General features: G+C 38.7%; 1 protein-coding gene across 9 annotated transcripts; it reads left to right on the forward strand.

Annotated features, from left to right (window-relative positions):
• Positions 1-1,006: 1,006 nt before the first annotated feature.
• LOC119697215 (Y+L amino acid transporter 2-like) lies at positions 1,007-21,366 on the forward strand. Of its 9 annotated transcripts, none has more exons than XM_038127675.1 (12): positions 1,008-2,692; positions 2,805-2,881; positions 3,656-3,698; positions 9,124-9,641; positions 11,051-11,176; positions 13,845-13,989; positions 14,866-14,989; positions 15,728-15,831; positions 16,107-16,203; positions 17,255-17,404; positions 19,536-19,719; positions 20,394-21,366. In XM_038127675.1, the coding sequence occupies exons 4-12, from the start codon at positions 9,140-9,142 to the stop codon at positions 20,483-20,485; spliced, it is 1,524 nt and encodes a 507-aa protein (XP_037983603.1). In that variant the 5' UTR covers positions 1,008-2,692; positions 2,805-2,881; positions 3,656-3,698; positions 9,124-9,139; the 3' UTR covers positions 20,486-21,366. The 9 variants fall into 9 exon arrangements, with proteins under 9 accessions (XP_037983608.1, XP_037983603.1, XP_037983605.1 ...); XM_038127677.1 differs by having other exon boundaries at positions 3,659-3,698; XM_038127680.1 differs by lacking the exon at positions 3,656-3,698 and having other exon boundaries at positions 1,007-2,692; positions 2,774-2,881; positions 20,389-21,366.
• The last annotated feature ends 2,267 nt before the right edge of the window (positions 21,367-23,633 follow it).

A 23,633-nucleotide genomic window follows, 5' to 3' on the forward strand; every position in this document is an offset into this window, starting at 1 on the left:
ACCCTGAGGTGGCACAGCTGTAGAAAAAGTAATTTTCTACCCCCAGCTCTGAATATGTCCACATCTGTAAGGCCATGAGCATTCCAGCCAAAGCCCAGCTCTCCAAGGAAACTCTGAGGCTATTCAGTATAAAAACTCAGGCCAATCTCCCTCTTTCCCTGGACCCTGAGCCTCACTCCATGATGGAGTACAATTGTGGAATAGTTCAGGTTAGAAGGGGCAGCTTGTCCAGCCCCTCTGCCATGGTCAGGGACATCTTCAACTGGATTAGGTTGCTCAGAGCCCTGGCCAGTGTGACCTTGAATGTTTCCAGGGCATCAGACACTACCACTCTGGGCAACATCAACCAGCCCTCTCCAACGTCTTAGGCACACACAAATTTCCTTGAGCAAAAGGGAGGAGGAGGCAGCCACAGCTGGGGCTTGAGAGATACAAGGGCATAAGGAGAATGATTTGGGGTCAGCATGTGGGAAGAGAGGTGGAGGTTGTGTGCTTGGCCACACAGAGTGAAGGGTTTATGGAGGTGACAGACGTGAGAGTCAGTATGAGCCACAGTCTGACACTGCTGTTGTTTTACAGTTGTTTTAACAGTATTTTGTGCATTCCTCATTACTTCATTGCAATTCCTAACAGATTTTCCTGCTTTTTCACTCCAAGGGGAAATGCTGCTGATGTTTCAGACTGACAATAAAAGCTTTTCCCTGAGTTCTAACAGCTCACTGAAAGCCTTTCAAAATATGCATGTAGAAATGTCTTTTTATATGTACACAGGGGAAAATAGAAACATAGGACTACAGATATTATTTAGTGTTTGTTGACATTAGATTTTGTATGGTATTTTAGCACCTTGTCACTTAGTAGTGGCTGCTCCTTGTGTTCTGCTCCCATACCTGAAGTTAACATGATTGGAAGAAGCTTGTTGGTCTGTGAGCTACATTCTCTCCTGCATCAACTTCATGGCAAAGTAAGTAAAGATCTAATTTTACCAAGATGACACAAATGGTGGCCTTTATTTGTCACTCAGAGTCTTGCAGCTAATGGTAGAGGGTGTTTGGCAGTGTGTTTTCAGTCAGGGTTCAGTGTAAGCGCATCTGTTGTGGATGAGGACCGTAGGGGCCTGTGCTGGCTGAGGCACAGAGGGCAGAGTTACAGAACAGGAGGAAGCAGAGGACTTGGCAGGGGCACCACTGAGCTGTTTGCTGCAGCTGAACCATGGTATGAATGAAGAGGGCTCTGGAAATAATTGAAGTAGCCTTGTTTCCAGTGCACAGTATGAAAAGCTGTCCTGAGCAATAATGGAAGTGTGGGCAAGAAACCAGAAAATGCCACAGGTTTATTCAGGCAAGCATGCCTTACTTTGCTGTTCAATCAGGAAATGTGTGTTTATATGTAACTAAGACACACAGAATAATTACTGTGAACAGTAAGTTGGTACAGGAGGAGCTTCCCTGCAAACATTCTCACCAAGTCCTGAAATACTGTAAAAATCAGTAAGAAAAACTTGTTACAAAAGCATTCACATTCACTTCCTTACATTATCCATCTTGCTAACTTAAAATGCAAGATTAAATGTAATCTTCCTTGGCAAAGGAACTAGACTTTGTGTTTAGAGAATAAATGTTCAGGAAAAGTCCTTTTTGTGCACAGTGCATGCTTTATGATTGCTCAATGTTGATTTATGTACTGTTCCTGTAAATCTATGGCAAATGTCCAGTAGTTTGTAACCATGAGGGTCAGACCAATAGAAATATGGAACACATTAATGAAGAAAAGACTCTGTTTCATGTTTGAACATGCAGCTTCTACAAACTTGAAACAAAGGGCTGAAGCTGGCTCAGGAGCAGGATAAATGGACAATATAAAGGTGCTCTGATAGCAAAGTCCCTCAATAACACAGACAATCAGAAAACCAGATGGGTGCCCCAAATCAGGAACAGGACAAACTCAAGTTCAAATTTCAGAGTGAAAGTAATTACACATTGTTGAAAATATGCATTCTGGGCTTTAGGCTATAGTTTCTGAACATTGCTTGGCAGAATAAAGAGAATTTAAGATGACAGAGGCCCTGATTAAGGAACATGGTGCTCAGCTTCTGTTTGTCCAATAAGGAACATCCCTGCAAAACAATCCCATTGCCAAAATGCTTCTTGCTACATTATAATGTACGTAACCACAAATTTGCAGGCAGCTGGAATTGTGCAATCTTTTCAGGCAGGCGGACTTAGAGAGCTCTCATCCTTCATAGATAAAACAACTTGAAAACTGTTTATTCAAAGAATTTGTCCTACACCTGCTTTGAATGGGGTTTTAAAGAAACACAGCCATTTCTGTGTAAACATTAACTGTATGGCTGTCTCAGTCTACCACAAAAAGCTTGTTTATACTAGATGTTACTTTAAATGAAGCAGGAGGAGCCCTGGCTTTTAAAGGAAAGATTTGTGTTGTTTTTATTATTCCTTTTGGTCACCATGGGTTACAGAATGGAGCGTGCAACATGAGTCTATGCTCCTGCTTGTTTTCTAGTGGGGCTGCTCAGGTGTGTTAGAGGAATATCTGTGCTTGGATTCAAATATTTTACTTTCCTGTGTGGATTAGTGGTTCAATCTGATGAAGTGCTGTTATCTGGTGTCTCAGCTCTAGTGACAAGACTCTTGACCTGCTGGATCAGCTCCTTCCAGATGCCCTTTGGCACGTGAGTACATCATTCTTCACGGAAAACAAAAATCCCAGGTTAGTGCTCTTGCATTCATTAACTTTTTGCTCTGCCACAAAGATTTTATTTTCTGGATGTTTACTTGTTTCAGTAGATATTATGCTGTATACCATTCTGGCTTTGCTACAGGACAACCTATTACTTCAGAAGACTAACTGAATACACTGGGTAAATAATTTCTTTCTTTGCTTATTTTTATCCTAGGGTTTTTTTTTTAAAGCTTATTTAATTAAAGCAAGATCTTAACACCAGATCAGCCTGTTTTGTGTCTTATGCATCATGCAATAAATTATTATAAAAGACACAGATCTGTAATTCTGAAAATAAAAAAAATAATTGAGCTGATTAATATTTAACAATGCATAGATTAAACTTAGAAGAAAATTTGGAAAAAAAAACATTTAGTTGTTTGAAATTAAATAATACCTATGAATTTCACTTTACAATTCTTTGCTAGTCTACCCCTCTTAAAGACTTTCTGATTTAGCAAGTTATGCCATCAGAATAAACATCTTTGTGTAGTGTCAATAAAAATTCCATTGTGTCTTTCTAAATCAGCAAGAAGGAATTAGACTGCATTCATTATTCATGGTTTCAGTGACATATGGATGAAGGACTTTTTTCCCCCCCCGAACTTTCCTTTCGTTTTACCTCTATCACAACTTTCTTAGGAATAGAGAGCAGCAGTTGCCTGCTTCTGCCTGCTAATGACTTCAGTTGAGGCTGTTTGGGGAAGCCACATTCCAGGAGAGTCTGAGATCTTTCTTGAAAGCTTTCATTGATTTTAATATTTATGCTACTGTAATAAAAATAGCAGGTAAGGCAAAGCTAAACAGAGAGTGAGAGAAGAGGCTATTCATTTGGGTGTTAACTTACCCATCCTGGTAAAACAGAGGTGTTTGTTTAGAGCAGCAGCCTAAGAGAGACACTGTTCTATTCCAGCAGCTTTTCTGCTAAAGGAAGCAAGCGTGTCACCTGCCCTCTGGTAAGCTGCTAGCTTCTCTTTTTAATACTTTCCTTATACTTGGGCTACAGCAGCTCTTCTCTCAAATCTCCTCTGCGATTTGTTTTGGGGTGGGAATGTAGTGCTGGGGGTGGAGCAAGTCCCTCCTGTGGGAAAGGCAGTCTATGACCATAGCAATGCATTTGGAGCATGTGAAGCAATAATTCATTAAATGTTTTTATAAACATAGAATTTGAAAACCAAAAGGAAATAGGCTTTTTTCCTATTGAGTGAGAAATGTTTGCTTCAGATGAGATCAAAGTGAATTTTTTGTTGCTGTTGTTTAGTTTTTAGTATTATAATTTCTGAGAGTATTTTATTTTATGTTGTTTCCTCATACTGCATAATCTTGTTTTGTTTGCTTTCCTCATTGGGAAATGTCCAACAGTACAATCTGTTATGAATACTCCCTTTGAGACCTGTTGATGCTCATACTCAGTAGTAGTGTTTTGAAGTTTGAACTAGACATTTTTGGTCATGTTGAAAACTGCTTGCTCATCTGATTTCATGTTCCAATAGCTATTAATATAGATGTATATGTTTGGGGTTTTTTAACTTTTATTCAGTCTTCTACAGGCAGGAGAAAATTGCCCAGAATGTACTTAGAGAAAATAAGAGATTGCTCATGACTTTTAGAATGGCTTTTTACGTGCACATTGATTTCTAATACACACATAATTAAAATGTGCTAGATTTTAATTTTAAATGTTAGTCTCACTAATTTTATGACTGAAACTAGAAAATATTGGGAGTTTATCAATTTTCTTAACTGGTTTGGCTTTTCCTGGTTCATTGGTGGCACTTTCATTATTGAGAAATTTTGTGGAGTTAGACAAAATTCACCGAAAGAAAAGACCATGAAATGAGGTGTAAATCTGACGGCCAGCATGTTCCAATATTTTTTCATAGGAGTTAACTTTCTAAATGTCCTCAGCTTCCAAGGGAATCAGCTGAAGGCAGCAATAATTGATCTGTGAGACCTTATTGATTTACTAATATTTCTTGAATTAAAAGATGAGAATTGCTAAATGTTCTAACAAATAGAGGCACCTCAGTCCCTCTAGAAGCTGTTTGTAGGACTTCACAAGTCTGTAAATTCCTATGGATTTACATAACCACTTCCCTGACCAAGTCTTCCTGAATCATTTGGCAAAGGTGAATTACCTCCTTAAGAAGGAAGCAATCACTCGTGAAATGTAGACCCCTGAAGAATGGGAAGTGTCTGAGAAAATCCTGCCCCACCAAACCAGCCCTACAGTAATTTATGGAAGAACTGTGTTTGATTTCAGCTCTAGTTTTCGACTGCTATCCACTTATCCCTTCTTCCTTCACTTTTGTGTATGACTTTTGGCAGTGGCTTAAGTAAGAAACGAGATTTTGAGAATTACCTGTATGCGGTGTTACTGCTTTCTTTAACTTCTCAGGTGTTAGTCTCCAAGGTCCTTTCTGTTGCTCTTTGCATTTACAGCTATGAGATAAACATGAAGCTGCAAAGGATTTAGGGCCATTATGGCTCTCTGGGCTCTCAAGGCATTGTGCTTTCCCTGAGAGGAAAATTTCCCTCTATTTATTGAGAGAGTGCCTAAGAAAAAGGAAGACCTGAATGAAAATAGGGTCCTGAAGTTGTGTAGCAGAGCTCTTTTGCTGACACAAGGCAAAGGCAAGTGTTGGCAGCTGTGTCATTCAGCCTGCTGTGGCCTCTGAGACACACTGATTCCAGAAACCAATAGCTCCTTTTGCTTGTCCCACTCCGTGGGACCAAGACAGCAAGGACTTTCCTTAGCATCAGAAAGCTTTTATGCTTTGCTCTTCAGACTTCATACTCAAGAGTGACAAAAAAGGCCTGTACTGGTAATTTTGCTGCCACAAAGTTTTATCATCACAATACCCAACCGTGTTAAAGCAGAATACAAAGAACTTCAGCTTTTTAATTACTGCATAAATTAAAATTTCTGGTCTCAAGAAGCCACTCTGAATGCTAGAAGATTCTTTGTAAACATTTGTAATCTATTATAATATAGGATTTTACAACTGGACATGGCCACCTCTGTAACAAATCTCGTTATTACAGCTCTGATGGTTGTCCCCAATAAGCTCTCTCAGTTAGAAGCTTTTGCTGTCTCTCACTTGGATTATGTGCACCCTCAAAATATGACCTAAATGTCCAAATTATGGAGAAGAGCTATTGAAGCATTCTTGAACATTCAAGCTTCTCAGCTGAAGCTTCTTGGCACACCAGTTCAAGGCAGAAGCAACAGTGATGGTCCCAGAAAGGGGACCTGGTGGCATGAGGATGAAGCGATAGTGACAACAGTAGAACAGGAGTGTTAGCCAGATTCAGTAGGAAAAAAAATAGCAGAAGCTATACATGAGGTAAAGAGTTAGACAACAGACACTGGGCATATCTTTGAATAGTTTTCATCATTGCCTGGAATGTAAAAGCAGTAAATTCTTTATATACTTGACAGAAAAATTATTCTTATGCTATTATACAGGGAGATCAGTACAGGAGACTATTTCCCATATCCCACTAATTTTCTTAATAGGATGAAAACTTTGCTGAGAACAAGCATCAGTTGTGATTCAGTGAATCTTATTTATTTAAGAAAGACATAATCCTGAATAAAGAAATCAGTAACTGCTCCTATATTGTGATGGCACTGAATGAAATCAGTGCCCTGTCAAAGCTGCTAGAAATACTACTGTTGTCTTGGTGGAGAAGGACAGGCAGAAGCTGTTTAAAAAATTTTGTTCAAAATTTTCTACTTTCAGATGATATAAATTATGGAAACTGAATCTCTCACCCTTTGATTCTCAGGCCATACCTATTTGTGGACTTATTTGAGGGTCTGAGTAAAGGTTTTGCTAATGTGACATGTCTCAAAAGTACTGAATTTTGAACTGTTTCTTCTAATTGTTTTTCTTTTATGCTGGTTTCATCAGTAGACACTTATTTATGCAAGAAATACTTCCCTACACAGCTCTGGTTGCACTTTTTTTAGAAATCAGAAATAATCTTTTAGAAGCACAAGAGATAAGAGAAAAATATGCAAGACATTGTGCTACTTAAGAATATAATTTAAACTTTACCTTAGTTCTCTCATGAAAGCTGCAGACTGTAAAAGTGTTACTAGGCACCAGTAGCATTGCCAGTTTAAATGATCAAATGTCCTTTAGCTAGCAGGCCATCTGCACTAGACATCCAAGTTCAGGTTTGATACCATGTACACAAGTTACCCATACCTACCAATTACTTGATTTCTTGTATTCTTTTTACAGGGAAATAACTGTATCTTACTTATCAGTGAGACTTCATTTCAGGAAAAGTGATAGCCCCTGGGTTTGATCACTGCTTGCATAGCTCCACATTCACATCACCGGGGTAACAATTGCATTTTAAATTCCCACACCCTTTGAGCTGTGATGACTGAAATAGTTGTGCATTTCAGCTCACAGCCAGAGCTTGCATTTAAAAATCTGAAAAAAATATTTAAAAGTCATACATCAAGCATAAGAAGCATACAATTATTTTAAACCAGCTATTCTGGAAAAGGACTATTAATACAGAATTATGTCCAGATTTTTAGCATGCTACTATCATGGTGAACTCTCCAAACAGCTGCCATAATGGGAGGAGTTTCTGCTGATATTTTACATAGCCATTGAGAACAGAAATGGAGACAGGAGGTTCTGGAAGTATTGTCCTGTATTTTGGGATGAAGAGGGTGACTTTGTCCTCCTGTCTGTCACACAGAAGGAAACAGGTGAAGCTCATCAGGAATTTAAAGGAAGATATATGAATGGTGTATTGGATGCATGAAATTTCTCCCTGCAAAACAGGATGATGTTTTTTATTCATAGAGGGATGATTTGAGAAGTAACAGGAGTCACTTGTGTGTGTGAGGAGGAGGCCAAAAAAACAAGAGGGAGACTGCAGTCATGCTTGGAGACTTTTGACAAGAGTTAATATTTAACTTTATTCCAGTGTCCCCACAGTTTTCCTGTGGTTAGAGAAAGTGCCATTGGGATGAGAAAAGCATTTAATCTTTAAAGAGAGTTTGGCATCTTTTAATTTTTAGTACTCAACAGGTACTTGTTTGCTATTTGATCAATTAGGAAAGTGAGTTGCATCAAAAAAGCTGGGAAGGAACACATAGAATTACAATATATTCAGGGTTGCTAAACCAGTCGTACTTTACAAAGGAAAGCAAACCTTTCAGGAAGTTTGGGGAGGGCAGATTGTTTTAAACTGGCCATTCACCCATATTTTAACCACACAAATTTTTAAGTCATGTGTAATGTGTAAAAGTAATGTGTAAACATTTGTAATTAAATGGGTTTTGTTTTGCCAGTGTTGCATGGATGAGCTTTTTTCTGCTTGGATCTAGGTCATAGGATTTTGAGGAAATTATCTTCAGAAGTGCTTTAGAGTGTGTGAGGAGGGGAGAAGGGAAGGAGAAACAAATGTCTTTTGAGACAGATACCAAAACTTAGCCATTGGTCTAAGCACCCTTATACATCAGCAGGAGCCAAGAACGGAGGCAGTCACTGCAGTCCTGGGTTCCTCATCCCCAGGGACCTCAGCCCCAGAGCTGTGCATGTGTGCACAAGGCAGACTGATCCATGGAGCTGTGCAGTCAGGTCGTGCTTCCCAGCTCCCAGCACTCTTGGATCTTGTCCTGCAAGCACCAGAGGGAGATGCTTTTACAGGCATGTTTTGTTGGACTCTCTTACACAGAAGCGTTCCAGGGACAGAGTGTTCCAGACTCAGTCCCTGAGAATGTTAGTGGCTTCTCCTGAGTTAAGTGAGGTTAATAGCTAACCAAGCTGCATTATTCATTGCAGCAGTGATCTCATCACTAGCAGCAGTAAAAGTTGTTGTTTTTTTTTTACTCTCATATGAACATTTATTTTGTGGGATTAGAGGTTTTGAGGCTCTTTTTCTGTCTTTACTCTGGTGTTCCCCAGCATAACAGTTTTCGAGTGACTGACATTTGATGAAACAAATAATAATGTAATTAAAATACTTTCTGGGATAAGAACGAATTTTAGGAAGAGGTGTTCTTGTAGAAGATACTCCAGCTGTGTTAGAACATGTTTCCAGGGATACAGTGTCTCCTTCTTCCTTTTAATATTTTCAATAGCATAACGTAGAATTAAAATTCAAGACACAATAATAGTGAACTGAAAGTTAATAAAAGCTTGAGAATCTAAGACGGTGGCCTCATGTTTATGCATTGAAAAGCTATGCAACTGTGAAAGTTAAGAAAATTCACTAGTGTGCTGTTCCTGAACTGCAAGACAAAATCAGGCAAAACAGTTGTTCCCTGTATCATTTATGCCTTGTATGTTAATTATCTTATCCATGTCTCTGATTACAAAAGATGTTCTTTCCTCTTGTTTTCAGGTAATGTGATTTGAAGATGTCAACCTCTTGGCAAATGTGCTGCAATAAGAAGTCCAGAACTGAGAAAACAAAAGCTGAAATGGACAATATGGCAGAGACAAGTGAAAAAATGCAGATGAAAAAAGAAATCACATTACTAAATGGAGTTTCTTTAATTGTAGGGAACATGATTGGCTCTGGCATATTTGTATCACCCCGAGGTGTTTTAATGTATAGTGCTTCCTATGGACTCTCACTGATCATCTGGGCACTTGGTGGGATTTTTTCCCTGTTTGGAGCTTTGTGTTATGTTGAACTGGGAACATCCATCATAAAATCTGGAGGCAGTTATGCCTATATTCTGGAGGCATTTGGGGCCTTTGTGGCCTTCATCAGACTCTGGTCTTCCTTGCTAATTATCGAACCAACGACTCAGGCAGTGATAGCAATCACGTTTGCTAACTATATTGTTCAGCCAATTTTTCCCCACTGTGAGCCGCCATATGATGCAGTCAGGTTGATTGCAGCTGCATGTATATGTAAGTACTGATTGCCAGAAGTCAAGAACTGTAATTATACGTGGTCAGAGAAAGTTTTTCTAAATTTCTATTTCTTTGCATTTTGTGAAAATAATTATTACCTATCAAAACCATAGTTCTTAAGAACTAATAATCTTTTACTCAGATGTATTGTGTTTGGAGCTGGTATTACTAGAAGGGAGAGAAGAATTACAAAATTTGGCAGAGAGAAATTGTGACTGATGATTAAAGGTACATGTATGTCTATGGTTCACTGGCCTAACTGGCTGATAGGACACTGTTACATGCACAGATTAATTTATGAAAACGAAGGCAAGAAGTTCTTTGAGCATGTGTGGTTGCATGCTAGTGCCCTTACTATAGAGAATGATTTCTGAATTATTTGCATTTTGAGCATTACAAAACCCTTTTTCTTCTTTTCAATACTGAAGTGTAGATTATAGGCAGGTCAAGGAAACAGAAGCAAAGACCAACAAGACTTCTAGATAAGAAAAAGCCCACTTTGATCCGTGCTTGAGAGCACTCTAGGTGACCATGCCACATTTGTTCTCTCTTCTCTGGTAGCTGGGCTTCATACCTGGTACCAATGCACACCATTACCTTTCCTCATCTGTCTCTGTTTTGAATCATGGGATTGCAAGAGGGAGAGGTTGCCTGCGTTGCCCCTGTGTGTGTGGTAGAGTGAGAGCAGATGGGTACATGGCTCAGACCCTGGCTGGACCTGCTGCCCGCCAAGGGACAAGCCTGACTGCAGAGAATATGGCAAAAGGAGGAAAGGAAAACTGTTTGATCCCACCCACTCTCTGCAACCAAATAATTTGGTATTTTTGTTAGATTGTGTGAAAACTGGGACTTGAGAGGATTCTGCAAGTAAGTGCTATGCAATCTTCAGACTCAGAGCCAAAATTTGAGTGCCGCAACTTCTAAGTCATGAGCACAGAGTAATAGCATGCTGGCCTGGCTCAATTCAGTATCTTCTCATAGCATGTAACCTATTTTTGTGCAGAAGTTGTCCTTATTCGGTACCAAAACTAGAACTTAACTTAGCAGGAAGAAAATTTTAACATACAGGATATAATAAATACTATCATTTGCATGTAAATAGCTCTTGTTAAGTTTAATAAAATTTAGATATTATTTAAAAGGAGAAGGAGCTAGTACTAAAGTTCAAAAATTGATGTGTTTTGTCTTACCTACTGTTGTGAAAGCAGTATTCTACAGAAAACCATCCTGTAAATTTTAAACCAGGTGCTTCATTTTAATATATCTGGGTGGTCCTGAAGTGGTGAAATTTGATTCAGTTTTACTCCTTGAAGGAGTAGTGGTATCTGGATAGATGGGTTTGAAATACGACTAAAGTGATGTTAAACATCCAGTGCTCCTTTCATGCATATTCTTTTTCTCTACAGGTTCCTTAACATTTATTAACTGTGTTAATGTAAAGTGGGGTACCCGTGTACAAGATGTTTTCACATATGCAAAAGTCATGGCTCTTATCTTGGTGATATCTGTTGGCCTTTACAAAATTGGCAAAGGTAAGAATCATTTTAATTTACCTAAGTTCTATTAAATAACTCATATATGAGTTTCAAAATCCATGTAGGGAGATCTTTAAGACTTACATATGAAGAGGGAGATCCTTAAGACTTATATATGAAGTGTTGTTTATTCTGGAAAAAAAAAAAAAGGAAGTCTGCCATAGGAAGATCAGATGTATTTTATGGCTTGTTAAGCAATAGGGGGTTAATAATTCAGGCCAAGTCCTGTGCTGCTTGGTCTGAATAGTAAATAGCAGCTGAATTAACATCACTTCACTGCTGGCTAGTTAAAGTCAGCCTCGGTGTCTGACTCAAGCATTACTACCTGTCCTATAACAGGACAGGGAAACAAAAATTGCCTTGCTCCTTACAGTTCCCCCCACCACCATTCTCCTCCTGCCTCACCCCACTGGCACCACCCCCAGCCACAGCACCCTGCCCAGAAGAGGACCAGAGAGGGTAAATCATAGGTGAGATTTGTGGGAGGGCATGTTTGCCCCTAGAAACAAAGGAGAAGACTGTAACAGTGCAGTTCTGTGAATCACTATGGCATGATGTTACTGTAAGGCATCACAGGGCAGATGAGCCACCTCCTATCAGCAATAACTGGACTGAACTGAACACGCTGCAAAGCTGGAGAGCAGTTTATTCTGGTGCTACTCAGAGATTTGCATATAGCAATAGATTTGATTTTATTACTTTGGGCCTCTGGTACAGTGAATTCTCCTCTAGTTCTAGCTCTGCTGCTTAGATTACTAAGGTTTTTACATTTTCATTTCCTTTGAAATTCGTAAATTGCATAGCCATTTTTTGTCTTTATTCCATTGAAATAAAGGTGATTTCTCCTCTTCAGTTTAGGAATTATCTTTTTCTCCTACTAAATTAACTTCTAAAACCCAACAAGAATGCTTTATTTTCCATATTTGCTGGTTTCCTCCTTTCCTTGGCACCTGTTGCATCAGCTGTTACACTGTAAAGCTACATTAGACTTTAGGAGAGCTTTCTTGGTTAGCCATTACCTCTGCATGTCAGTTGTCACCAGCTGGTTGAAGTCTAAAGGAACCTGGACAACCAAACCCAGCCCTAAGGGCAGAGACGTGAAGATTCAGAGGAGAAGCATTGCTTAAGGGTCACAGTTACATGAAGGAGTAGTGCCTCTCATAAAACTGCTGCAGTTTTGCAAAAGTGTGATTCTGTGATGTCACCTCTGTAGCAGCACTGCCTCTGCTTTCAAACTGCCTCCCCTCCTGCTCACTGGTGTGCTGCTGGATCCAGGGGCTGCTCCCTCTGGTCCCACATCCTGCCCATTTTGTTTCCACTGCATTGCTCTGTGGGCTCAGGGAGGGTTGAAGCATAGAGGGAACATTATGGTGAGGCACAGGAAATGGTGAGAGCTTTTGCTGGTAGTGAAGGTGTCATCTCTGCTTTGTTTAAGCAGAACTGAGCACTTAAATACGGGAAAGACTGGGAGGAGGAATGATGTAGATTTCTGGAGGAAGCTGTGATCAGGTCAATGACCCTTTTAAACTCAGCAGCTGTTTTAATGAAAAGAACAGTTATGATGTTTTAGCCCTGCCATATCCTTTCTGATGTGCTTGGATACACTTATTGTGTTAAAGGACTACAAATATATCTGATTTTGAATATGAGCTGTCTTTACAAAAAAAAAAAAAAAAAAAAAAAAAACTTTTCTTGAACATCTTGGATTTTTCTTTCTTTTACCTTCCAACCATTTTCTTCTCCAAAGTATGTGAACATCTCATAGCTTCTCTTCTTTGGTTCTAACAGTCTCCTGCTCTTGGATGACTGAATTGCTTTTGTAGTATCTATAAACGCCTTAGTTGAATCAGTGCTTTCATTTTACAAAAAAAAAAAAAAAAAAAAAAAAAAGACATGACATTCTTTCCTAATTGAGGTTTCAGCATGTTTCTGTCTTCTCTTAATACTTAACCCACTTCCATTTTCATTAGATAGTAGACTTTCCTTCTGCAATCTCAGTAAGGCCTTTCTTCCCCTTTCCAGCATGGCAGTGAAGGTTTATGCAGTTTCACTAACACTTGGCCTATTTTGCAGCATTCTGTCATCTCAACCAATGGAGCTTAACTAAAGCAGAATTTTGAAATGAAAGATTTTTAATCTCATCACTTAGTTTTGGGGAACACCCTTGCGGGTCAGAGCATCCCACTGAAAACTAAAGGAGGTCCCCCTCTTGTGGCCACTAATTCATCTGGTGAAAATAAAAGCACAGCTGTTAGGAAAAAATAAGAGACAGATTCAAGAACTGAAACTGGGTTTGCCAAGTGTCTCATCCTGGCTGAGAGGGTACTGCATGCCCTTGGTATGGCTCCCTCCTTCGGTAGGGTCAGCAGTAATGTCAGGAGAGGACTCTGTGAATTCTGGTAGAATTACAAAAGTCACGTCCAAATAACAAACACGTGAAAATGTTCTGTTTTCTCCCTGTGCAAGTGTAGCTGTCTGAACATCTGGCTGAAACTCTCTTGTTTGTTAATTAAAAATGTAAGTTGTGTACTTTTAGATACAGTAATGAAACCTGGATGCAGTGGGGTGGTATTTCCTTTTTGCTAGCTGGCACTTCAGGTGTAGTGCCCTTCTAAGTTGCAATCCTTGAAATGTAACAGGCAATTGGCACCTGCCATTTGTACAGGGGAAACTGAAAACCTGAGAGCTCCGTTTGAGGGCTCAGCAACAAACCCAGGGATGATCGCCCTGGCTCTCTACTCTGCCCTCTTCTCCTACTCAGGATGGGACACGCTCAACTATGTCACCGAGGAAATGCAGAATCCTGAGAGGTAAACACAGGCTTTTCCTTTGAACCACTGACAGGGTCTGGCAGGACAAGCCACTCTGTATTTGTTTCTGATTAGTCAAATTGTTTTCTCTTCTCTTCAAGTGAAGGAGTAAGTAGGAGAACTCTTTCTGATTATTGTGCTCATTTATCAGTTATACCACACTAACGAATCGTTTACCTGTATATGTGTATTTTACATCTTCCACTTCAGCCTACAATTTTTAAAGAAGAAGAACAAATCCCTGCTGGAAGCAAGGAAAAGCAAAGGTGCATCTAGCCCTCTAAAATTCCCTGCATCTTTTCAGTTAGGCAGAATTATTTTTCCGAGACATTTTTTGCCACCAGTAGAGTAAGGCTGTGTCAGATTTATGGCTTTTATGATGTGATCTTCAGCATTATTGTTTATGGGCAAATACCATCTCCTCCCTTCTGTAGGGATGTCAGCCCTGTGGGAGTGGGTTTGAGTCAGCCTCTCAAGCTGATATAGTTCATCTTGTCTTGGGACACGCATAGGTTATGAGTCAGGAAAAAAATGGCTCAATCAAGAAAATACCTAAGTCTGCACTTAAATCTCATTGTTTCAGAGCTCTCTTAGATTGCTGCATATAACAGACAGTGTATTAAATTTACATGTATGAATGTTTTAAGGGGTTTTTTTTAAACTTGTGACAGACACACAAGCAACAAACTAAGCTTTTTATGGAATTGTTTCACGCATGGCTTCATGTTGTTTTATAACCCCATGACTCCAAATGATGGATTACAAGACATAACGGAGATAGAAACCTTCACAAATGCTTGAATCTGGGAACAATCTTCTATTTAAGTATTTCTCATTTAAATAACAAGGAATAATTTTTCCATTTTCCCTTTGCAGGAACCTACCTCTTTCTATTGCAATTTCAATGCCTATTGTAGCTATTATTTACGTAATGACTAATATAGCATACTATGTAGTGTTGGACATGTCAGCTCTCCTCACAAGTGATGCGGTGGCTGTGGTAAGTTGTGGAACATAACCCAAACAAAAGACACTAGAGGAAAATTTCAGGTAGCATCCTTGGCAAACAGCTGAAATACTGTCATGCTGAAGGCTGCTTAAAACATTTTTGTCATGTAACAGTGCCAGTTTATCAGGAGGTGCATATCAAGAATATATCCAATAAAAATGCTCTTGAAAAATTGTCTTGTATACTCTTTAAATCCTGCTCTTGACACTACATCATAGGAAAGATGCTTTTGCCAGGACCAGGACCAAGGAGCTAGAGAAAGTCTGGGTGGTTGGTGAACCAGGTTTTTTTGTTATCATTCTAATGTACAGTACGTGATTTTTAATGATACACAACCACAGCAATATTTTCAGTGCAAAAGTGTGCACTGAAATGTTTTTTAAAACCTTATCAATGTTTTATACAGAAAAAAAAAAGATAATTCATTGAGTACTACAGTTGGGATTTGTCAGAATACTTTAAAGCCAATACATCATCCTCTTTTCCATCATTGAATTAATCTAGGCTTAGATTTTTTAAAAAATATTTTTAGTGTATCATCTACCAATTTTATTTTGATGCTGATCAGCTTTTCCAAAGTCTAATTTCCTAAGTCATTATTGGGTGTCATCAAAAAGCATGGGCTATGAAACTCTATTTTGGATAATGTGTTTTCATGAGAGTTTCTCAGAATTATCCATATGCCTAACATAGTGGGCCTCACCATTGTTTTTTTTTTTTCTGTTACAGACATTTGCAGGTGAAACCCTTAGTCATGCCAAGTGGATAATTCCTATAGCAGTGGCCATGTCTTGCTATAGTGGCTTAAACTCATCAATTATTGCAGCATCTCGGTATGAAATACAAGATTTATTTTAAATAATTGAAAAGGAATCATTTATCTGCATTCTTTACTACCATTTGGTAATTTTTGCCATGTCAAGTCGTTCATTTATGATGGAGGTATTGGTAAAATCAGATGTCTTCTCATGATTAGCACCATTTGATAAACTAAAGCCACTTAAGAAGAGAGCAGCACTTACAACAGTGTAATAAAAGAATTGTTTCTTTGCTTTGTCAGGAAGCAAAAAGCTATTCCTATGGTTGAGCTTCCTTAGTCTTTTTTTAGGCTTTTCTATGTCGGAGCCAGGGAAGGACACCTCCCTGTCAGTCTGAGCTTGATTCACGTAAAGTGCTTCACACCAGTCCCTGCTCTCCTGTTCAACGTAAGTGACGCCCCAGCCTCGTGCCTGGCTGGGCAGTTGGGGTTTGCACCTCAGGTAAAACATCTCTGCTCTGCCCTGGACTTCTCACAGACTTCTCCTGCCCTGGAGACATCTTCTGCATATGCCCACAACTTCTAAAACTCATTGAGGAGGTGGGAGTGGTGTTATTTTGTGTGTTAAAGGGTTTTTTTTCAGTTTAAAGAGAATGGCTTGATTTGTTCATATGCTCTCCAAACAATATTAGTGAGAAGTACAATAGCATTGCTGAGAAAACAGAGAATGGCTAAAGATGTAATGGTATAGACAAGAGCTGTTTTAGTCTTTAATGTGAGCTGTTAAAGTGTCACTGGAGGAGAATACGTCAGGAACACCTCTTCAACCCTGCCATAGGCTGATGTTCTACAACTGTAGTTATAACAGGAGTGACAAAGCTCTTAAAACTAAATTTCTACCATTGGATGCCTATAGCCCTATTGACTTTTTTTCTGTTGTCATTATACTTATAGTATAATTTGTATAAATTTGTATAAATGAGATCTTGTGACACAAAATTGTGGAACTATAAGTTACAGAATTACTGGCAATTATTTTCATAAATAATCCATGTATTTGAGTATGTATTTTATTTGGTGTCTGCCATTGCCCTGTGTTACATATCATTTATTAATAGATTATCATACTCATCCTGCTTGACATCAAATAATTTACTAAAAATTATAATCTCATTATGAAGACTCTTCTCACAGGGACTAGTTTGCACTAGCAAGTTGATTTATGCTCTCTTAATATACCACCATTCACATTTTTCATGTGGAAAGTGGAAGTTTTTCTGCTCATCTGTTAAAATAGACATTGAATTCCTGGTGGTTTAGGTCTTTCTGTGCAGGCAGTATAGCACACCTGCAGGGCACAGAATTTACTCTAAAGGTCTCAATTTATGAGTGGACTTATGTCCTAAGCTCATACAAATAGGTTGGAAATAGGTCAGTTTATAATTTAACTCTGTCCTTATTTTCACATTAAAAAGTCTTTGTTTTTTTATTATCTCTAGGGCTTAATGACTTTGCTTTATCTCCTTGTGGAAGATGTTTTCCTCCTTATTAATTACTACTGCTTCAACTACTGGCTCTTTGTGGGTCTGTCTATTGCGGGACTAATATACCTAAGATATACTCAGCCACATAGACCACGGCCTGTCAAAGTAAGTAAAAAAGACAAGAAGAAAGCTCTAAAAGCCAGCTAATGCATGTGTTTATATGATCTTTAATATCACAACAGTAACAGTTAATATTATAGATTATTTATTAGCCATAGAAATTCTTTCAAAAAACAAGATGAAGGAGCAAAACCCATTAAGAGTCCACAAGAACACCTGTTCTGGTAGTTTTGCTGTGAGATCAAAATTATATACACCATTTATTCTTCTGTCATTCAGACTTATAACAATTTTTGTTTCAAAACAAATAAGGAATAAATAAATGTCTGAGGTTTTTAGCCCATCCTGGAAGAATAGCAGACCTCAGTAGAGATGGTGATGGAGGCTCCAGAGTGGTTAAGACTCTGATCAAACCAACATGATTTAACAAACCCAGTAAAATCCCTACAAAGCCCATAAATGTCCACAATTCTGCCCACACAGAAGTTAGCTTAAGTAATCAAATATATTTTGAATGTTCCCTCCCACTGGGTAGTGGTCGTAGACAGTAAAATGCAAGTTTAATGATTGACTTAGAAAAGCATTCGACTATCAGTTAGACGAGGGAGACTGCACAGAAACAAAATGTGCCTAAAGCCTGTTTCTAGTTTTAATCCAGTCATTGTCCAGGAACCAAGGATGGAAACACACAGCAGGCACACAAAACCATGCACTGGCTCCTGTTTGTTGGCTCCATGACCTGCATTTTGGCTTGGCAGTGATGCAGTAAAAATCAAGAGAATTACAAATTAACACCCCCCAAATATTTCTTCTTTGTCAATCTCTCTTCCTAAATTCCTGCATCATTTTTACAAACTCATTTTCTTTCCACTTAAGTGTAACATCCTGATTAATTTTTTAAAAGTTCAAACAAAAGCATAAAATATACTAAGCACCTCCTCCTAGAAACCTACCCAATTTTCCACAACAGACCAAATTTTCCTGAAGCATGTTCACACTCAATTTCCAAACTTTCCCAAAAAATATGTTGAAGACAAAGATTAAATCTTGCCTTATTGGCAATTTTGCCTCTGACTCTGCTAAGGATTACAGTCAGATTTTACACAAAGACTGTTTAATTCCTGTCAGAATTTACCAGCTATTTATACCAGTAAACTCTCACCAATTTCAGCTGGAATTCAAGTGGACTCCTGGACCCTTGAGAAGGCTCACTACTAGAGACAGTAAACAAAAATTAGTGAAAAATAAATTCATAAAGAGGTTTTTAAAACTTTCATAGAATCATAAAATGTCACGGTTTGGAAGAGACCTTAAAGATTATCTAGTCCTAACCATCCCTGCCACAGGCAGGGACAATTTCCACCAGATCAGGTTGCTCAAGGATTTATCCAACCTAGCTTTGAACTACTGCCAAGTTTGGGTATCCACAGCCTCCCTGGGTAACCTGTTCCAGTGTCTCACCACTTTCACAGTGGAGAATTTCTTCCTAACACCTAACCTAAATTTCTCCTCTTTCAGTTTGTACCCATTATTCTTTATCCTATCACTACAGTTCCTGATAAAGAATCCCTCTCCAGCTTCCTTTTAGACACTGGAAGGTTGCTGTGAGGTGTCCATGCAACCTTTTCTTCTCTTGGCTAAACAGCCTCAACTTTCTCAGCCTGCTGTCATAGGGAAGGTGTTCCTGTCTTCTTATCAGCTTTGTGGCCCAGCTTTCCTTATTTGCGATATGATATTTGTTAAGTACCCAAAAAAATGGTTGTAAATAAGTCCATGAGTTCCACAACATAAAGATGGTAATTGAAGGTCTAGAGAGGTAGTTCCCAACCTAAACTACATGTAGCAATTCATAACTGAAGTTGGAGAGAAAGCTACACATTACTTAAAGTACTACTTTCAAAGGTTGATCTTTTAGTAATTGTAAAGGAACTGAGTTTATACAGGCCTGAAAAAATAAAATTCTCAAATGCTCAAATGTGTGCCAAATAAGAGGCTCTCAGCAGTGTACACAGAAGTTAATAAATTATGCTGACTGTAAGCAGTCAAAAAGATTCAATACATACTTTTGTTATTGACATGTCTAACTTTAATCTGCAAAGCCTGAATTTTTACAATAGACTGTTTATTGCATCTTTTAACAAATGTTGGTGTTTTGTTTTTTTTTTTGTCTTCACAGCTTAGCCTCTTCTTCCCTGTAGTATATTGTTTGTGTTCCCTATTCCTGATTATAGTACCTCTCTACAGTGACACAATCAATTCCCTTATTGGTGTTGGTATTGCCCTCTCAGGCATTCCTGCATATTATTTGGGAGTCTATCTGCCAGCTGAAAAACGACCTAAATGTCTACTTTGGCTCTCTGGTAAGCAATATCATGTTCCAGTCACCATGTCAAAACCTTGGTCAGAAGAAGGAAAGAATAATTTTTCCTAAAATCATTATTTATATGAAGTTTTGTTATGCTTGGTACGTGGCATGTCTGAGATCATCTGCTTTATCACATGGTCCTGAAAACAAAGCCATGTTTACCTGTACAAAACAGTCCAATATGTAGGTGTCATAACTGTGTTGGCTCAATAAAAGCCATGTAGGATTGGGAATACTTTTTAATACCCTGGAAGGTAGAAATACCAGAACATCTTTGCTTCACTTTCCATCCAAGAAACGGAACAATCGAAATCAGATGATTGCAGAGATTTTCAGAAACAATGAAATAATTAATTATTAGCTTGAAGGGTTGTTGCCAGTCCTCAAATTCAGGCAGTCTTGAAAAGCAAATCTTTAATAGTTTTATTTATTATACGTTGAATTCAGCTGTCAATTCAATGAAAATGTTGATGACAATCTGATTAAACAAAAATTTCAGTTTAATTATTGGCTTCCTTTGCCTTTAGCTATTTATAACTTATGCTTAATTCTATTGATTAAGGTGTTTCAAGATTTTCCTAATATCTGTGTAGTGTTTTCAAATCCTCAAAATCCAGATGTATGCCTAAGACATATTTAAATTTCTGTCACACATTTTTGCCAGTACAGCTACAACAACGAAGTATGTTCAGATGCTCTTCTACTGTGCTCTGTCAGACCTGGACATAGACGTGGAACCCACAGCAGCTAAGAGTAAATAGAGTTGCCTCAACGTTGAGAATTGTGCCCTGACATCTCCTGTCTGGAACAATTTCTATCATCTGAAGTTCTCCCCACATGTTCAGTCATACTAGAGCACTAACCACTGTACTGTGCATCAGTTTGATGTCAGTTAAGTTGTGACTCTGTTTTCCAGGATTTCTTTTTAAAATTTTGTTTGTTAATAGTGAATTATCATGTAACATGTTGAAGCTATAAAGCACTTTGTTAGAAAGGATGAAAGTTTAACAAGAAAGTTTAACAGATATGTATTCTTGGCAAAAAGCTCTTTGAATGTAGAATCTGAGAACGAAAAAGGGATGGAAGCAAGTTTTGATATAGAAGAACAATAGATGTATAAATTGACAATTGCTGAGCCAGTCATCACTGGACAACTAAAAAAGCAAAGGTTAAGTCGAGTTGGAAGGGGATTTTATGACTAGAGCAAAGGATATGTTGACCACAAACAAAAAGATGTTTTCACCAAGCAGAAATAGGTCTTAGGAAAAGCAGAAAGATACCACAAACAAACAAGCATGCCAGTGTGGCAAGTAGAAAAAAGGTCTAAGAATTTTCTGCTGCAGGAAAACTGAAAAAAACCCTTAAGTTTAAACTGTAACATACTAACTCATGTGATTGGATAGTATTGACCATAATATGGTAAGGATAGTAGTTATGATAGGCTATAGGTAATAGTAAAGGTATTGATTGGTTATGTATTAAGATGCTCAGCAAATAAAAGTATATAATGCACTGTAACCAAAACTAAAGGGTCTTCAGGCTTGTCTACAGCTGGAACTGACAGCTGTAGGCGTGGCTCTGTCACCCACAACTCAAGACTGCTTTAAAATCTTGCATACAATAAACTGCATTTTGAAGAGCCGCCTGGAGTCCTGCGTCTCTCATCTCAGGCTCTTACTAATGGCACCCACATTTAAGTAGGCAAACTCGGACTTTTAGCAGTAAGAGACCTCCTGGTGAACTCAGAAGGAAGTGCCCACAAGGAGGAACAGGCACATGTAAGGACTGGGGCCCGGACAGGTGTTGCCGCTGGACAGTACCTGGATCGGAGCTCAACGTACAGCACCTGCTGCAAGGAGGACAGCAGGTGAGCACCGGGGAGTCAATGGGGCAGAATGTGTCTGCCGATCAGAGAGATGTGTATCAGCATTTAAAATGTTTAATTAAATCCAGTCTAAGTAAATTACCAAAACAAGAGCTTAAAAATCCTCTACCATGGACTGAGACCAACTTCCCAAATGCTGATTCTACGGCTGTCTTTACCAGAGATTTTTGGGACTCCCTGCGGGTAAAATTATATAATGCTATTTTCTCACCACAACAAAACCCTCCCTGCTACCTCTCCAGCTGCGAGAGGGGGAGGAAGATGAGGGAGAAGAAAACAGCAACTGCAGTAAGAGAGATAGACCAAACTAAAAGCTACTCTACCTCGGAGGATGAGGGGGATCCCTTAAATCCAACACCAATAAACCCTGAAAAACAACCTGATTTGTTTCCAAATAATCCTAGGGCTTCCCCCGTGACTGGAGGAGATCTTTTAACCAGGTCGCCACACCAGCAAGAAGCACTGAGGGACCCAACAAATCATCCCGCAGATCTCTTACGCCTGAAGCTTGCAAGGCTCAAGAGAAAATTACTGATGCTCTGCAAAATAGACAAGCACATCGCTATGTTCCAGATAAATCTTTTTTCCTTGCAGTTTTAGGAGAAACGCTGAGACTGTATGGCCTCATCTTTCAATGGGACTCCTCTCAAAATGATCCTTTGTTGATAATTGAATGGGTTTTTCTTTCTTACAGGTCACCAAAGACAATCTTTACATCTTTAGAGATGATTTCTCAAATCATCATCAAAGGCAGAGCAAGGCTTCTTTCTATACCAGGTTGCAAATTTACAATCTTCTATTTAGCCATAATTAAATCCTATTTTGATTGGGTCATGCAAAAGTCAGAAGATTTGCTGTATGTCTTGTTAGATTTTCCAGGTGTTTGCTCTACTCATTATCCAGCACACAAACTGATCAAAGCTAAATTATGCTACAAAGAGAAACTCCTTATCAGCGAAGAACCTTTAGAATCTCTTCACTGATGGGTCAGGACAAACACGCAATTCAGCAGTTACAAGTCAAAATGAAAATACTAAATCTTGGGAACAAGAAACTGGCACCCAAACGTGAACTACGCAGAATCACCCAGAGAAATTGTCTGCCAGAAACAGTTCAAGAAAATAATGGAGTTTTATTATTATTTGTGTGGGTTCATGCAGCTTTTAACCTTTTGTTTTTATTTTTACAGTGAAGCTTTACCTGTAACTCAACCAAAGATGAATGTTTGGGTTTCTTTAGCCATGTCTGCAGGCTCCAACACCATCTGCTTATCCAACATGAGCCCCCTTTTTCAACTTGTTTGGTTGGAGTGCCTTTCCCAGAAAGTTTTGATAATGTCACTTTTGATAAATATTGGCCATACGATGATCCCCAACTCCCAGCCTGAGACACCAAACTAATATTGATAATTATAAAGTTGATAAATCTGACATTCAAGAATTAGAAATTTTTTGGCTCATTAACTATGGACTCTTGTTACTTGTTTCATTTTGTGGGAAAAAATGGCCCTCATCTAAATGTTACTCCTTATCACCCAGTTTATTGTAATATGACTTTGTGTCATCAAACTCAGCTTCATACATATGATGAACCTCACACAGATCATTTTAACAAACTTCCAATTCAATTTCCTAAAGGAATTTGGCTCATCTGTGGAGACAGGGCTTGGCAAGGTATTCCTTCAAAACTAGACACTGCCCCGGGACTTGTGCCCTGGGACAACTTACAATAATTGCTCCCAGTGTCAAAAAAGCGATCAAAAAGAAAAATAGAAAAATAAGATCTTCCTTGGGGCATCATTATGAGGACAACTGCAATAGTGATTTTCACCCTTGGAACTCTGGAAAATCAATTGTTACAAGCATTTTTTTTGCCTCAGATTTCCTCAATTGCACTGAAACAGTTAACCAAATTAGGGTGTTGGCTCAGTAAAGAAGTAAATGCCACCTCTCCTATGATTAGTGACTTGCTGACAGATGAAAAGGCAGTCAAACATGCCACTTTACAAAACAGAGCTGCTATTG

Source organism: Motacilla alba, chromosome 2, assembly GCF_015832195.1.
Source record: "Motacilla alba alba isolate MOTALB_02 chromosome 2, Motacilla_alba_V1.0_pri, whole genome shotgun sequence".
In the NCBI taxonomy this organism is placed as follows: domain Eukaryota; kingdom Metazoa; phylum Chordata; class Aves; order Passeriformes; family Motacillidae; genus Motacilla; species Motacilla alba.